The sequence below is a fragment of the Myotis nattereri genome, assembly GCF_964212035.1.
Source record: "Myotis nattereri genome assembly, chromosome: 16".
In the NCBI taxonomy this organism is placed as follows: Eukaryota; Metazoa; Chordata; class Mammalia; order Chiroptera; family Vespertilionidae; genus Myotis; species Myotis nattereri.
The window spans coordinates 32,034,857-32,052,520 of NC_138091.1; the positions used below are offsets into that span (position 1 = coordinate 32,034,857).

Genomic DNA, 17,664 nt, shown 5'->3' on the forward strand with positions numbered 1-17,664 from the left:
CCCCTTGAATTGACACATCTGCTCCCAGCATTGGACCTGAGCACTCACGGCCAGACAGAGCTGCTGGACCATTCTCTTGGTCTCCTCGCCCTTTTCAGCTGCCACGACAAAGAAATAGCTCACCCGCAGAACAGAATATAGTCCTCAACTGCCCATCTTTAGCCTCGCAGTTCTTGTTCCAGGCTCTTTATAGGTGTCTTTAGGAAAAAGTGGCATTCAGGTAACAGCTGAGGCAGTCAAATGCAGGTGACTTCACTTTGAGAAAACTCCATAAGCAATGTGAAATTACCTAAATACCCCGGAGAATTCTTCCTGCATAGTTGGCAGCTACATACATCAGAAAGAATTTACTTCTATAAGGATAGCGATTTTAAGTTCTTATTTTATGCACTCTTCAAAGAGATATTGAGGTGTTGGAAGTGAGATGTCGAGATAATCAGGGATGAAGAAATTTCTGAAATTATGATGCAAGTCAGTGGTGATACAGAATCTGAAGTGAAAACCTGTCCCCTTACCATGATAGGGCAGTTTTTGTAATGTGAAGTATACTTGACCCTCATGGTCCAGGGCCAAGATCTGGGTCAAGTGCCTGTCTCAGGAAGAGGAAAGCTAACTAGCCCACCCCTGATGGGCTGATCCAAGGAGAGGGCTGGATTACACGGTCCGAAGCAAAGCCCTTGACCCTCCCTTCATTCCTTTCTTGGGAACTTAAATGGGCCTTAGATTGCCAAAAAGTGGGCAGTCAAGAAAAACTGGAGTCCAGACCTTAGTGAGTGTTCAGCCCTGAACCTGCCTGCCTGCTACTTTTATAGAACAGGGGAAGATCAGCCAGTAATCTGCCAGGGTCAGACCAGCTGTGGGGGAGATTTATAGGCCCAAATGGGGTCAAATGGTATTCTTTCAGGCTACAACACTCTTTAAGAAGGAAATGGAAAGAGTGCAGGACTGAGGGCCAGATTTATTAGGGCAGGGAGGGGAAAGTGATTATCATCCCATGAACACATTGGACTGCCTTTTAGTCCAACAAACCTTGAGGACTACAGAAAAAACTTCCACTATCCCATCTATTTCCCAAACCCAGGTCTCTCCAGAGAGGACCAAACTACAGGGCCCCTTGAGAAGAGCAGGGACACCTGGACAGCTAGGACTGGAAAGATTAACTAGCAACTCGGTGAAATAACACTTCCTGTTCCCAGACAAAAGCAACACCAGGAACACTTTCCCCAGCTGTTTTCACTGACTCAACAAAGAGACTAAAGCAATTATCAGAGGAAGTTTGGGAAGCTTCAATTCTGTATAGAACAGACGTAGATATCCACAACTTGTTCGTTAAGTGACGCGGGTCAGATCAATCCATCTTGATTTGCTGTCTGGTGATACTCTCACTTGGGTACTTGTCATCTCTCTCAACAGCCTCCCTATCTTCATCCCCTTTACATGCCCTTTAGTACTTACTAGTTCCTGACATATTATTGGTACTCAGTAAACAAATGATGGATCTAGTTAAACACAAATGGAATAAGGACCCAGCCTAAAGCCCCTTTAAGAAACTGGGTTCTGGAACATGATAAATGTTTTAAGCCCATCTTCTCTTTTGGGTAGGACAGGGGACGCCTCAAGGCCTGGCTTCCTGGGATTTTACTCAAGCTGATTGGCAGGGCTACCTCTCCTGCAGTCAGCCTGGTGCATGCCCACCCTCCCATGGTATCTCAATACCAACCAGTCTGACAGTCCCTCCCCTAGACCAACTCTGTCATGTGTACACCTGGAGAAGCAGTGCTTGAAAATTTCCTCTATCATCATAGTGAATTGGTGAAGCTTCTAAGGTATTAAGCAATCCATCATAACATTTGTGACTGGTTAACTTTAATTTGTCAAAATAAATCTGCAGTATTTTGCATGTTAGTAATACAGTGCTGGTATTGACAGGAAAAATCATCATCTGCTTACAAAGAAACCTTCATTTAGGAGCACACCTTAGGAGGGAAATGAATACACAATAAAAGGCAAATGCAGGCCAAGCAGCGAGCCCTAGAGCATTAACAGGCTGTCAGATTTGAGGATTATCTAATACAACTGTTTAGCTGCTAATCTGATAAAGGGGAAGCTCTCAACCAGGTTACAACCAGAAGGAAAAAACAAAATCTCTGCTTTTTCGTAGAGCGGTGGCCGTTGTGCCTTCAACACTTGGTTAAATCAGTTCATCAGCATCAAAACTCAATTCCAGTTCCAAGACACAGGAGAATTTCACCATACAACCTACTAGGTCCCCCTTTCAGTGGCCAACCCCGTCCTGCCAACTCTCTCCCTCCCAAAAGAAGACACAACGTGGTTTCATTATTGCGGACAAGCTTCTTAAGTGAATAAAGAATGCATACAGAACAGCATTTTAACTGAAGTCATACAATGAAGTCTCATTCCTGTTTATTATACAATTAATTGATAAAACAATCATTTCTAGTATATATCTTTTTTTAATTTTTTAAAAAGAACTAATACTTGCAGGGTTCTGACAACCACACTCTAGCCTGGGGGGAGGGTCCACACCTGCCCCCACTGAGTACTGCTCCTCGGGCCACTGTGGAGGAAGCCTGGGCTGTTTGAACCATGGAGGATCGTGATTACCAGCCTCATCAGAGCTGACAGGTCCCAGCAGGCAGACCCAGAACCTGGTCCTGGGGCTGCATGCCAGGAAACGTGGGCTTCCTCCAAATGTGGCCACCACCTGCCCAGTCCAAGCCTCAGCAGGGCCATGCCTGGACCTTCCCTACGAGTCCTTCCAGTAGTCCACACATAATGCTCTACATATTAAAAACAAACCATTTTTGTACTGTGGATAGGAACAGTTATAACAAAGTCATAGCTACATATTTTTCTCTACATTTTGTTTATTGAGACAAACTAATTAAAAGGCACAAACATAGGGCATGTTTACATGGACATTATAACAAACATATACATTAAAAGTGTAGGAATGTGTTGCCTTCCTGCTAAACAGAAAGTTCCTAAGCTTTTATATATACAAAAGTTGTACAATTTAATGTCCTAAAGTACAAAAGATCATTTATAAAATTATTTTACACTAAGTACTATTTATTTTACTTTTTTACTATGTAGTTCAACCCCCTCGAACTGTTTGTATAGTGACACACAGATACCTATCCCTGATGTAGGAAGTCGGCCTTAGATACAAGTTATTTTGATGCTTGAACTGACACAGCGGGGTATAAACGGAAGTCATCCAGTTTGATAGTCCTGAAAACATTCTGCAAGATTACCACACTAATTTCCATTTCTCTGAACTGCAAGATTAAGGAAAAAAACAAACAAAACCCAAAACATATTGCAACTTAAAAATCACAGCGTCTTGGTTTTAGTAACTATTTTTAAAACACAATGCTTTAAAAACATTAACGTGTGGCATGATGGTGTATCTGTTTCCCTCGCTTTTGGTTTCTACTTTATGTACAGAGATAAAATATTCTGCTAATAAAAAGCACATGTCTTAATGTGCACAACCATCGCTGGTTTCTACAGGGAATGCAGACAGCTAGCTGTCTCCCCGAAAACACCACAAAGCTGATACAAGTGTTTTCTCAAAGGAAAAAAAAAGTGATGTCCATATTTACAAAGTTGAATAAATCTGCACAATAACTTGATTAAGAAATGAAAGGAGAAATGAAAAAAAAAAACACACTCTGCTTGTTCTGAAGGGGCATACTACCTAGTTAGTGGTTAGAATAAAAACTGTATACAATTTAATATAAGACATAAACTCTAGTGAGCAACTAACATATCTTTCCCTGTTGTAACATCAACAGGCTCTGATTGGGAGAGAGGGGCATATCACATCCCAGTGCCTCCAGCGTCTTCCAATTTAAAGCAATAATTTTAAATGTCCCAAAGTATTCCTTGGCTCCTGAATAGGAGTCCCATTGGCCTCCATTTGTTAGGAGTCTGCCTGTCCACACGCTTGATTTCTCCTCTGTCGGTTGCGGTCTTTTCTTACCAAAACACAATTTGTATATTTTGGTATTTTTTTGTGTGTTTTTTTTTTTAATTTTTTAAAAAAGTCAACTACAGTGCTATATTCCATCAGGATTAATATGCTTAGCAATATTTACATCTCCAAATATCAGGTCACAATCCCTATTATATGTTGAAGTTAGAATGATAAATTATCATATGCTTTGCATATCAGAGCTGGTATCACCTTTCCCATAGGGAATGCTGCCTGAAATTAACATATTCCCAAAGGTAAAATGCATATTCTCTGAAATGCATTTTATTATGACAATGCATGTTTTACTCATAAAAACAATAAACACAGACAATTCTACACTAGCTCTCAATCCGTGGATTTAGAACTTCAGGTTAAAATAAGCCATCCACGTTATAGTGAGAGAAGAATTCTGCTAGTGTTTAGAATAAAATGATTTATTGGGATTAGAAACTAATGCTGTTTTTAAATTTTGAAATGAGTTTTGTTTTTTTATGATTGGTTTTAATTCTGCCATTTCATCTTGTCAACTACTATCCTGTTTAAGCAATGCTGTCAGCTAAAAGGAATTTCTGATTAAACTAAAGTGGTCCAGTGATAAGTTATACATACACCCTACTTTGAACAATCCCAGCCAAATTGGAGAAAAATGCTACTACACTATTACTAACTAATGTAATAAAATCTCCCAATTTCATGGTTTACTTTTTACTTTACTAAAAGTTGCTGGTAAATATTTACTTTAAACCATATTTTGATTTTATAATACTGTTTACCAAGGTGGTGACGTAGGCAAAGCCTGGGGTAAGAAAGGCATGCTCTCTACAGGCCTCATTGCTATATTGAGAGGGGCGGCTAACGTCATAGGCGTGGGCAGGTTCATTGGAGATGTGATTGTGACAGGGTGTGCTATATTCACTGGAGCAGTGACAGGAGTGGGAAGGTTGACTGGGGTAGTGAGTGTTAAAGGAGAGGTCATGGATAATGGACTGGTTATAGTTACAGGGTGCCCTATGTTCATTGGGCTGGTTATGTTAACTGCACTTGAAACATTTACTGGACTTCTCATGCTCATTGCAGCTGCCACTGTGACTGGGTTTGACATAGTCCCAGACGACACAGAGGACGTTATATTGAATGGAGTAGTGAGAGTCACAGGTGTCGTAGCAGCCGTAGAGGTTTGGCACAGGTTAGCAGCTTCTAAAATAAGAAGACAAAAGGGCCTTTAGATTCTCAAAACAGGGAACAAAATTCACTAACAGCGTTTGAATCAACTTCTTTTAATTAAAAAGAACAAACATTTAATAAATTAAATTAGATTTCTATCAAGTAGTGAACAGGAAGGAAGGATCCTTCTGAGCACCAGACTGGGGGCCAGGAATCCCAGTGTGTGCAAATCTCTTTTCTGATTGCTATACCTCCCTCAAGAACCGACTTAGGCAACTTGTTTAACCCTGGCAGTTTTGATTTAAAGTTTAGACTTACTTACCTACCTCACAGTAATACTGGGAAGATGAGTTAATTTCTGTAAGGCACTGGGGGGAAGTGGGGCAGAGAGATCAAGGATGGCTAAAGTATTCTCATTATCACTTCATGCCCTTCCTCTGAGTTCTAAAGACTTTCTTGGGAAAAGCCAACCACCAGCAGGCCAGGCAACAAGAGCTGTTTATACAGCGCTGGGCCAGTGGTTACACAGTAACAGTTAATCAGAAAAAATCTTCTCATAAGGCACATTGTACCTAGCAGAGGGAAATGTGTGTCCTCAATGCTATATTTACTCTCAGAGGTGAAGCCACATTCTGTTAAGGTTTTAAAAATCCAGAAGTAGAGATTGATAAACAGTCTTAGAAAAATCATTTTAGTTCAATGACATAATCATCTACTTTATGCCTTGAGTCATTTACCTACACATATTATACACACCACCAACCATACCAGCGAGGGCTTAACCAGGCAAGAAGACCCTGCAGTGAGTTAGGAGGACCTGGTCCTTGTTATCCAGCAAAACCTTAAAGAAAACTTCCTTTAAAGATGACACCCCCACCGCTCAACAAAATTCAGTACCACTTGCTAGTGTGTCACAAAAGAGTAGTAAGACTGTGATTTGGCTGTCAAAATGAAAAAAAAAAATGTATTTGAGACTAAAGATGGAGGTCTGCACACACTTCTCAAGTGGGTCAAATAACCTCAGGTAGACACTTGAGTCAATGAGCAGCCCTTCCTTGATCAGTATGCTGTAACTTTGGCATACTTCTGTACACCGTTATCAGGAATTCCCAAATCTGGACCATGTTCACAATCATTTAGGGAGCTTTTTAAAAAATGATTTCCCAGGAAATCTAATAGTGAGATTTAGATGGAACCTGGGAAATCTGCAATGATGACGACCTGTCTTCCAAATTTGGGAACATTATTTAAGCCCAATATTTAAAAAGGATATGCTGATTCAAGTTTAAGTTTTCAGGTCAGGAGTCTCTCCCCCAAAATGTGACTTTACTAACATGAATACAGAAGTTTCTAACATTAGTGGTCATTTCCAGAGAGATTCATGATACAAATGGGAATACAATCACATTCTGTTTCATGGAGGTCAGAAGATGAGCTAAACAATTGAGTCTTATTGTGCAAGCAAATTGAAATACAATACCAAATAGAAGAGTGCAGAAAGAAAGAAAGAGAATGAAAGAGAAAACCAACTCACTTTTGAGGTGATGGTACCATTGCTAAGGATATTCTCCTGTTTTCACCAAAGGAGTTTTTACTCTCCCATTTGCCATCTCCCCACCTCCTCCCCATGTTTTCTTTTTAATCTAATAGTGTCCTTTTCCATGACTTAAAACACTTTCACTCCTTCTCTAAGTAAAACATTCTTCATAATATGCTTTCAACTTACTATGCTATTATCATAGCATATACACACATATACATTTTTTCTGTCCCTTCTCCCCCCCAAACTCCCCCCACAAAACATTTTATCAAAGTAATGACAAATCTTCAATTGGGAGACAGGAACAAGCAGCACCTGAGGAAGGGTGGAAAGCCTATCTGGACTGCTGCATTCTTTTCCTCCAATGCCAGTAGATGTATGAAAACGATGCTATTCCTTTTATCTTTATCCAAGTACAGAGTGTTTAGAGGGGATCTGAGGAAGGGAACAGCCACACCACATGAAAGCAAAGGATGGAAGAAACTACACAGCAAAGGAATTACAGGGGAGCCCACATGCAGAAGATTCCTCATGAATTTAAAATAAAACGGTAAGACATGGTAAGGGTGGGAATTTAGGAATCTGTCCTGTGGCTGATGGTACGCTGACAAAATGATTTACTTGAAATGGCTGCACAATAGTCCAGAAGTCAAACCTACAATTGGTACATTAAAAAGCTGTATTAAAAATGGATATTTCAAATGATTCTTAGACATATCTAAGAGAAAAGCAGACCATTCTCAATTACAGCAATGTCTCTAACAACTGAAGTACATACATGTGAAGCCAATGCCAGCCCCAACAGACTGAATGACACTAAGGGTGAGACCAAGAGAAAAAACATCAGCATTATAGAGTCTGAAACATAATAAATAAAACAATACAGAAAAACACACTAAACTGCAGAAAATAAGCATTGCTGTAAGAAAATGAATGTATATTCACATAGGATATTTCATCTACCTCTATAAGTGGGAATATTTTAGAAAAAAAGGGAGCTCCCTAATGCATGGAGGTTGACATAAAAATGGACTGTGACCAGCCCAGCCAGTGTGGCTCAGTGGTTCAGCGTCAACCTATAAACCAGAAGGTCTTGGTTCCATTCCCAGTCAGGGCACATGCAGGCCCAATCCCCCAGTAGGGGGCATGCAGGAGGTAGTCAATCAATGATTCTCTTTCACCATTGATGTTTCTACTTCTCTCCCTCTCTGAAATCAATAAATATATATATATTTTAAATAGACTCTGAGCATACACAGCAAAGGACCAAATTTGATTCTAGATTTGTAACAAAAAGTAAACAAAAAGAAAGAACTTAAGAAATAGTGGGAATTTTTATTTCCTAGTAAAAAACTTATGTGGAAGCTTGAAAGCTTTGTTGCCCAATAACTTATCTTCCCAGCATATAATATTTCCGTAAAGCTGGACTCCCTAAGCTATGGCTTCTTTACTTTGATCACTTGGCAGACTGGATGAAAATACTTCTCTAGCCACACTTCAGCACTAGACGCCTCACCTTTCTTACCTTTCTTTCTTGCTTTGACAGCTTCTTCCCACAGTCTCAGTGTCTCCACCTGTTTCCCGGGCCAGCTTGTCACGTGTTGTTGCTGTTGCTGCTGTTGTTGCTGTTGCTGCTGCTTCTGGTTGCTGGTCTCTTCATTCATGCATGCTACTCCAAAGACAAACCAGAAACACTACATTTACCTTGAAAAACTGTGGTTATTTTTTTCAAAATCTAAAACTTAGATACTTTGACTCTATGATGTTTGTCATTTGACTTGATAGTTTTACTACAGTGCATCTTTTTTGCTACTTATGACTATATTGGTCAAAATAGACAATGAATAAAAACACTGGAGCGCTAGAGAAAACCAATATAAAAGAGAAAAGGATGTTTTGCTATATTAAAAAGCAAGTTTTAGAATGGAACTTGGGTAATATTAGCATGGACTAACTAATACTCATCAAAATACCTAAAATACTTGGTTACTTGACCACAGTGATGTACACTAAAAGTAAATTTTTATAAAGTTAACAAAGAATGACATGCTACTTACATGTACTTACAAATAAGCAAATGTATTTACAAAGAAGCAAAAATGGATAATAAAACACATTAAAGTGTTCTTTCCTATTCACTTCTGTCCACCTATTTTGAGAATTGATGTTTTCTGCTGCATAGAGTACATATATAACAGAATACATAAAGTAGTAGAATATATAACAGAATAGAATTAGGCAAATAGTTTTTTCTGATAGTTCAGGAGATCTTAAAGAAAAAGCCTGGGTAAATGAAAATATTGGATTTTATCCACAAGTGTCTGGAATATTCTATCTTCAACTCTGAATTTAAGGTAAGCAAAGCACTTAAACCTTAAAATGGATTTGCTATCCCATTTCTCTACAGATTTGGGTTTGAAAAGCAAACTAATTAACACTGTTTTCATCTTTAAGGCTATTAAGGACATGTTATTAATACCATCAGGAGTTAGGAGCCACTGATGCTTGGGAATCTTCCTAATGGTAAATAAAAACAAGTAAAATTGCCTCGATATGATGCAACTTCCTACTGTGGCTTTTGCTGCCACAATTCTAAATACTAGAGCTTTTTATTCAAACCCCAAAGAAGAAGGGACACATTGAAAAATAGCTGAGGGAAATTATGGTCTTCTAACATGGGTGTTATTAGATAAGCACAGGATTGAAAGCAAAATCAGTGCTGCTGGTACACATGCATGTGATGTATATTTCCAATACTAATATACACTCTTCATTATTGTGTGTTTGCACACTTTAATAATAGCAGGAAACACGCAAGGTGAACAACACAGTCTTGAAAGTACAATAAAAAATACCTTTGGCCGAAACCGGTTTGGCTCAGTGGATAGAGCGTCGGCCTGCGGACTGAGAGGTCCCAGGTTCGATTCCGGTCAAGGGCATGTACCTGGGTTGCGGGCATATCCCCAGTAGGGGATGTGCAGGAGGCAGCTGATCGATGATTCTCTCTCATCGATGTTTCTAACTCTCTATCTCTCTCCCTTCCTCTCTGTAAAAAATCAATAAAATATATTTAAAAAAAAAAATACCTTTGATACATTATAAAAATCTAGATTTCATCAATTGAAAAGAAATACAATTTGAAGCATCGCTTACTTTTAGTGATGCCTTGTTTACATGTATTACAGTTGATGCTTTGGCTCTGCCCATGCGTCTTTAAGTGGCTGGTGATGTATGCTGCGCTCAGGAGCTTCCCACAGATGTTACAGGATACCTTGCCTTCGTGGCGCACCATGTGTGTCCGCAGTCTGTCTTTGGTGGCAAAGGCAGCTGTGCACGTCTGCATGAGGGAGGAAAACTTTTTTTAAATATAGACTATCCTGTTCTACTCATTTAAAAGTACGTTATATTCTAAGCATTACCCTACCCATATCGGCAAACTGAGTTAGTTGAATTTTAATTGTATGTGTTACTCAGACTCAGAATCATAATTAAACACTTGGTGAATTTTAGACCCTTACATTTTAAGGGAAGAAAAAATATCAACAACAACAACAAAAAGAAAAAAAGAAAAAATATCAACATAGAGTAGTGAGAAGATGTGAGCATGAGGATCAGTTAAACCTGGATTTAAATCCAGCTCCCCAATTCATTAAACAGTGTAACATTGAGCACGTTAGTGAACCTATCTGAATTTCTTTATCTGTAAAATGATAATACCTACCTCACAAAATTACTGGTGGAGTAAGAGCCTGACCCAAGGTCTTGCACATAGAAGACACTCACTCAAAATGATTACTAGCTTCCTTTCTCCAATTGGACATTTCTTAGAATTCAAATAATTTACTTAATAAAACCAGTCATTAACAAATTTAATGGAAAGGAACACACACAAAAAAACTTCCAGCAACATATTAGAATTACTGATACCTAAAACAGTAATTTAATTTAGCAAGATTCTTAATCTTTTCATTATCACAATTCATGCTGAATAAAATCATTAACATGAATAGATTTTCAAATAACTAGAAAATGCTCCAATTTGGCAATAGCCAACACAAATACAATAAGTGATAACTTTTGGAGGAAAAATCATATTTTCTTCTATTACAGTTAAAACGACCCCAACCATCAACCCAGAAAATAATTTAAAGCACTTCATTCATTTATTCATTTCAATACACAAACTCTGCAAGACTATAATTTTTTTCTTATAACAATAAATGCTGTTGCCCAAGGAAAGGGAAATGTAGCTTAACCAAAACAACACATTTACATTTTCAAGTGATCTTGCCCCACAGAAATAGAAGCTGTCATTTATATTTTATAAAACTAGAATTCAAATGGATCACATTTACTCAAGTCAGTGATTTTTAAGACTATTCAAGAACAGTGAGATTTGACTGGCTCAGACCTTCTGGATAATGTGCATTAAGTGCTATACTAAGGATAAGTCATTTTAACTCTTACTTGGCATTTGAAGGGTCTTTCTGTTGAATGGACATGTTTTACGTGACAGCTTAAATGGTCAGGCCTGTGAAAGAGAGAGTTTCAACAGAAGATATAATGGAACACACATAGAAAAATGCTACTTACTGTGATGTTTACATACTTGGCAGATTTGGGTGGGAGACATTTTAAAGAAAGCTAGCAGAATGAACAACTCCCCTGCCCCCGATGCAAGCCTCCTTACCTCTCTTACCAGAAACAAAAGTTTTACCTGTTTTCTCTCCTAGTCAACATCAAATCATATTAGACCTTGATTCTTTACAATTACAAAATACCCACAGGTTTAGTACTAACACTTGCCAGAAGCAGCTACTACTATGTATACTTTACATTTTTAAAGCCTTTAAAAATGAAAATGAGTGAAATGTTAGTAAGCACAGAAAAATAGAAAAACATTCTCCTAAAAGTTTTATTGAGAGTATCCAAGGTCATCCCAACTTCCAGAAAATAAGTTTCTTTGATTTACACAGTGAACCTCATGGCTAGTCACCCAACTGAATTGGAATCTGGTGGTTTCTCAGTGATAAGAAGTATCAATGTGCCAAATGAAGGCCTGCATCCATTAAGGTACTTATTAAATGAAATAAGTTAATCACTATGTCACCACTTGTCAACCACACCAAACTGAAATTCGAGCTGGAGGTGTAACACTTTATCTATCACCAAGCTCCTCTAATAGCACAGGCCTACCCACATCTATTCTCACATAAACATCTAGAGCACACAGAAACTGAAGTTCACTGAATACCATAATGAGAAAAAGCAAAGCAAAATGCAGTACCTCGAGAAGCCTTTCCCACAAACACTGCAAGTATAGGGTTTGGTGATGCCTCCTTCATGAGACCTCACATGGTAAGTCATCCGGTCCTTCCTCTTGAAGCGCTGATTACAAATAGGACACTCGAAGGGCTTTTCGTCTGAGTGGGAGAGCTTGTGCCGATTGAGGTGGTACACATCGCGGAAGGCCTTCCCACACATCTCACAAGCATGGTTTTTCTTGACAGGCTTACTGGGTTTCTTGACAGACTGGGTCACAGGCATAGCTGTGGTGCTGGCACTGCTGCTGGGGTTGGTGCCCGAGGAAGATGTAGTGACTGTGGACAAGATGCCTGCAATGGTTGAGACCAGCGAAGTTCGGCTGCTGTCCCCAGCGATGGTGGAGATAAGAGGAACCACTGTCGTGGGGGTTTTCTTTGCCCGGGACACCAACTTGATCCCTGTATGGCAGGACTCGTGGCGCCTCAGGTGATAGCTGTCCCTGAAAGCTTTACTGCAGTAAGTGCACACAAATGAAGTTTTGGGTTTTTCTTTTTTAATTCCAATGGCATCCTTTAATGTTTCTGGTGCAGCCTGAGGTTTCTGAGTTATTGGTATTGGAAGTAATGGTTTCTGATCAGGGGGCTCCACAGCAGAGCTCAGGAGGGGCAGCAGGCTGTTTTGTGCTGCCTGCTGTTGGTGATGAGAGCCTTCATGGGTCTAAAACCAAACATTTACACTTCAGAAACTCAGCCTCTCATAATGACCTTCAAAATTCAACATGCTCCAAACAACAGGACCAGAAGAAACAATCAAAGAGCCTGTAAGCAACTCTCTACAGCAGAGATCCAGCAATCACCTCGTTACTCAGAAGAGCTCCCAAGACAAAACATGAAAATCACTGTGCAGACCCAAAACTTTGGCCACTAAGTTGCTGGCAGTGATCTTGCTTTCAAACAGCTGACTAAACTACTACTAAGCTGGTTCATAAGGGACACACCAGCTGATGAAATTAGTTTGCATTAGTCTGTCAGTGCTGAAACCAAGTTTAAATAACTTTTCAAAAAAATTACACTCCAGACGTATTTAACAGTACCTTACCGTAGTAATGCACAAAACACACGTACATTGCCTCTCTCTCTCTCTCTCTCTCTCTCTCTCTCTCTCTCTCTAACCATCTACTTGTCTGTTACCTAGAAAAAGAAAGGCATTATGTCTCTCCCTTTCAATCAGAAAAATCTTAGTGATTGAGGAAGGAGGATGTTGCTAGGTGATAAAAGGAATCTAACTCTCTGAATACATATGCTATTTAAGTTTACTTTTTAAATTTTCACCTAATTCTACTAAAGATTTGGTTGAAATAAAACCTGCTATTAATCAACCTGGAAGGCATCTGTGAAGATAGCCCACAGCAAAACACCTGTCAGTTATTTCTCAGTTCATAGAAGTCTGCATCCTTTAGCAACACTCATTTTTCAAACCCTAAGCTCTCAAAGACAGACTAAGAGAAAACAAACTATAAATAATTAAAATTCCTTTCATTTTCATCTTCTTCCAACAGTTGTAGGTTTTGTGCAAGTATTAGACATTTGCTGTTAAAATGTGCTTCTGCACTCCAAAACTGGGGGCTGGCCATTGTCTGGAAATTTACTTTAGCTGCACTGAAACCAAAATTTCATCATAGATCAGGTTCTTGGTATTTATGACTAATTATTCTCTTGGTTTTGATTCTTTCAAAATTCTCCATACCTCCATCCTGATAAACATTTAGGAAATGATGGAAAAAAATTCCTGAAATAGTTCTTCCTAATATGTTGTACTTTACCAACATTATTTTTGAAACTCTTGACAGTGAGCCCAAGCCCCTATGCTGGAGTTTTGTAATCCTAAACGGATACATGCACTCAGAGGTTCATAGTTCCAAATACTTTAAGCATATAACGTCCTAGGAAGAGCCCATCCCATCATCTTAGATACTCCAGACACTTATTTACCCTTCTCATTGTATAACCACTAGTCCAACAGCTAACTTGATTGAGGGGGGAAAAAAAAGAGAAAGACACACACTCTCTCACAGAGCTCCTCCCCGATGGGTAAGAACATCCATCACTGCTCCGTATTTACTTGATGGCAGCACAACAGCTAAGCTCCAGCTCCCCCCAATCACTGGGAGGTATGGTATCCAAAGTTACCAATTTCAATTTAATAATTTTGCTTGCATCTCCCTTTGAGTCCTAGAACTGTTCACAGAAATTGTGTATTTACTTATGAGTATCTTTTTGGACTTAGTGATCTTACTGAATTATAGTCCACTTTTGGAGCTCGTGTAAATGTCAGTGTTTACCCTGATAACATTAGTAGAAACTACAGAATCTGAACACTAATCTTACCTTTTCCAACCTGGCTGTAGGATACCCAACTTTCCATACAGTATACAAACGGTTAATAGCTGAAGATAGCTCAAGATATACAATTTCAAAGGCAACAGATCAGATAATAGGGAATGCAAATCTTCTGGGCAAAGTTCAGACTTACAGTGTTTAGAGGGCATTTTTCGATTCTAAACAACTATTAGTTTGATGGAGTACTAAAAGCACTTACTGCCATTTTACCAACTCAGATGTCTGTGGCAACATAAAGTATTTTTACAGCATTGCTGAAGCTCACTCTCACAAGAGGGTTACACCAGGTCCCTGCTTCTTGGTGAAATGCTGAAGAATGCCTCGACCACTACAGAAATCTCTCTCTGAGGATTCCTAGGATCCCCACACTTCTACATGAAGCCTTCTAAGAGGGGAAGTGGGTTTCCCCAACTTGCTCTCTCAGGGAGAGGCAGTGAAATAACCACCACCCCCTGCCTTTAGTTAAGTGATTTAAAATATATGCATAACTTCTGGGTAGACTTTTATTTTGCTAGTATCATCAAATCAAAGGCTTTTTAAACTCTCCCAAGCCTTCCTTTTTCTGGGACTGGCAAAAAAACAAAACAGAAATGTTATTTCATCACCCAGGTGGTAGGATATGGCACCATGAAATCTCCAGTGCCAGAGGGTAAAAGATTTTGTACTGAAACAAATTAGCATCAGTGAGTCATATCTTGAATGTCCTGTTAGAAGAATCATCCATCAAACATTTTAATAAGTATGGCTTTCACTTTCCACCAGGTTATCTGGAAAGCAAGCATGTATTCAATTGTTTTAAACTATAAATTCAATAGACTGCTCCAGGAAACAAAACAAGAGAGTTTAAGTCTCCATTTTCCCAGTGAAAATTACTTAAAACTGGAACTAAGTCTATTCATACCTTTCCATAATATTCATACCTTTCCACAGAAAAGACTGAAATATTCTCTTTACCCATCCAACTGTCCTCAGCTCTAAATTATAAGTTTTCCAACAATTTTCACTGCACACATTGCCAAGCCCAGGATCAAATATGAGCTTTCACACTTCTCCATCAGGTGGAAAAAATGATTTTAATAGCTGAAAAAAATTAAATAATATAAAATCGAATTAAACAGTTTATCAATAATAAATGCTTGGCATTTGCTTTATCCAGGAAAAGAATAATGAAAATATTCCAAACAATTTTTCAACTAGCTTTCCAACAATTAGCATGGGTTTTTCCTTTACATAAAGAACTCCTGTTATGTTTCAATCTCCATTAAGTTTATAGACAGCACGTTTAATATGGCAAATTTAATTCATTCCTCACATTAAAATCACTTCAATAGCCTATTAATCCCATATTTTAAAGTGATCATTTGAAAGCTGTTCCTACAGAAGGCATCTGCCACCTTTACACCAACCTGGATGGCAGCTAGCTATATGTCAATTATTTTCCAACGCATTTTTAAGTTCGTTTAACACAATTATCAAGCTCGGGTAAAACAATACTACATAAGAATAAGAAAGTGGGGAAGTCTGTGAGTCCCCCACTTTTTTGAGTGTCTTCAATTTTAAGAAGCCTGAATTTGTTTCAACAACTGCTTAAAAATCAACCTACTCACATCTGAAGGACTACATGTCTGAAATTAATCCAGCAGCACTACACAATGGGTAATGTTTGCATTCTCCAATGTCCTACATTAGCTCTACGGAGATGGGTCCAGTGGCTGGGAGAAGTTTCTAAAAATTCTGCATCCGTTCCTGGTTAGTTCCAAGAGGTCTCAGGAGCGTTTGGGATTTCACTAAGTTACTCGGAGTAGGAAAATAACTCCGAGAGGCGGGAAGAACGCACTTAAAGTGACGAGCTTCCCAACCTCCCCCGGTGCCGAAGTTTCTCGGGGAGCTCAGCACGACTGCCCACTAAGTGTTTTGTTTGCAAACAGAAACGAAGCAAGAAAAATGTAAGTTCCAGCCCACGTCTTCCAAACCGGGGTCCCCCACCTAAAGCGGGCTGGCGAGAGGCTGGCCAGCGTACGGGCTGCCGTCACTGTGAAGCTTCTTGCAAAAAGTGAAGATCAACACCCCAAAGAATGACTCATCGGGGGCTCTGTAAGCGGACTTTGTTTGCTCTCTCCGCTTTCTGTCTCCCCCACTTGGTCGGGGGAAACGTCCGAGGTGGAACGAGAGAGAAAAGCGCTCCGGGAGGAGGTCTGGCCTCCGGAGCCCCGGCCCTCACCGCCCCCGCCCGGCCCGGCCCGGCCCGGCGCGGCCGGGGATTCCCCGGGCTGAACGGGACGGCGGCTGAGCTGGACAGAGGGAGCGGGTGTCAACTGCCAAGACTCGGCAGAGGCTTGGGAAAGAAAACATGTAAATCCAGTGAAAAAGTTTGGGGAAGGCATGCACACAGCACCCCGCAAGCGGGTAAACACGAGGTGGGGCGGCGGGAAAGGGGAGTGGCGGGGAACCCCGGGATACCCGCTATTCGGGGGGGGGGGGTCAGAAAGTCACCATAAACAAAAAGAGAACAGGGAGCCGAGAAAGGAGAGCGAGCGAAAGATGAAGTGTGCGTGTGTGCGCGCGTCTTGGGGGAAACACGACGGAGAGTGAGCCTGGGACCGCCTTCACCCGCGGTGCGGCCCGGCCCGGCCCGGCGCGCAGCGGCCGAACAGCCCGCGCTCTGCAGCGGCCCGGCGCCCTCCTTTCTCTGGGCCGCGGGTGGTGACAGCGACCGGCCTCCTCCCTTCCCCTTCGGGGCGGGAGGGAAGGGTGTGTGCGTGTGCGTGAGAGTGCTGGGGGGGCCGGGGTTCACCCCGAGGCCTGCTCTCTCCCCCGCACCCCTGAGGCCGCCTCCTTTCACCTCAGCAGCCCCGCTCCGCCGGGCGGGCGGGCAGAAAAACAAAGGGGGATTAAGGCCGGGCCGGAGCGCGGAGCCGGGAGGGAGGGGAGGAGCGCCCGCCCGCCAGCCCGGGGCCCGGCCCCCCTGTCCCCCCCGTACCCCCTGGGAGGGCCCCCACTACCTGGAACAGGAACGTGGTCCAGTTGGCCTCCATGGCTGTGGCGGCCGACCCCCCTCCTCCCCACTCCCCCCGCTCGGGGAGCCTCCTCAGCCGGAGGAGGCGACAACAAAGCGGCGGCGGCGGCAGCGGCAGCGGCAGCGGCGGCTCCTCAACATGGCAGCGCCGAGCGCGGCCACTTCCGGTAACCTCCGGGACGCACCACCGCCGCGGCGAGCGCGGGCGGGGGGGGAGCCCCGACCCGGCGGCCGCCGCCCCCAGCTGCCCCGACCCCTCCTGGGCGTCCCCGCTGCC

General features: G+C 41.3%; 1 protein-coding gene across 3 annotated transcripts; it reads right to left on the reverse strand.

Moving 5' to 3' along the window:
- Positions 1 to 2,875: 2,875 nt before the first annotated feature.
- VEZF1 (vascular endothelial zinc finger 1) lies at positions 2,876 to 17,562 on the reverse strand. 3 transcript variants are annotated; one of them, XM_081110664.1, is made up of 7 exons: positions 17,374 to 17,562; positions 11,995 to 12,689; positions 11,175 to 11,238; positions 9,861 to 10,044; positions 8,233 to 8,376; positions 7,023 to 7,142; positions 4,067 to 5,200 (listed from the first exon to the last, which is right to left on the reverse strand). In XM_081110664.1, exons 1-6 carry the CDS (start codon positions 17,404 to 17,406, stop codon positions 7,132 to 7,134), a joined length of 1,131 nt encoding a protein of 376 aa, XP_080966790.1. In that variant the 5' UTR covers positions 17,407 to 17,562; the 3' UTR covers positions 4,067 to 5,200; positions 7,023 to 7,131. The 3 variants fall into 3 exon arrangements, with proteins under 3 accessions (XP_080966789.1, XP_080966788.1, XP_080966790.1); XM_081110663.1 differs by lacking the exon at positions 7,023 to 7,142 and having other exon boundaries at positions 2,876 to 5,200; XM_081110662.1 differs by lacking the exon at positions 7,023 to 7,142 and having other exon boundaries at positions 2,876 to 5,200; positions 9,861 to 10,062; positions 17,374 to 17,541.
- Positions 17,563 to 17,664: the final 102 nt, after the last annotated feature.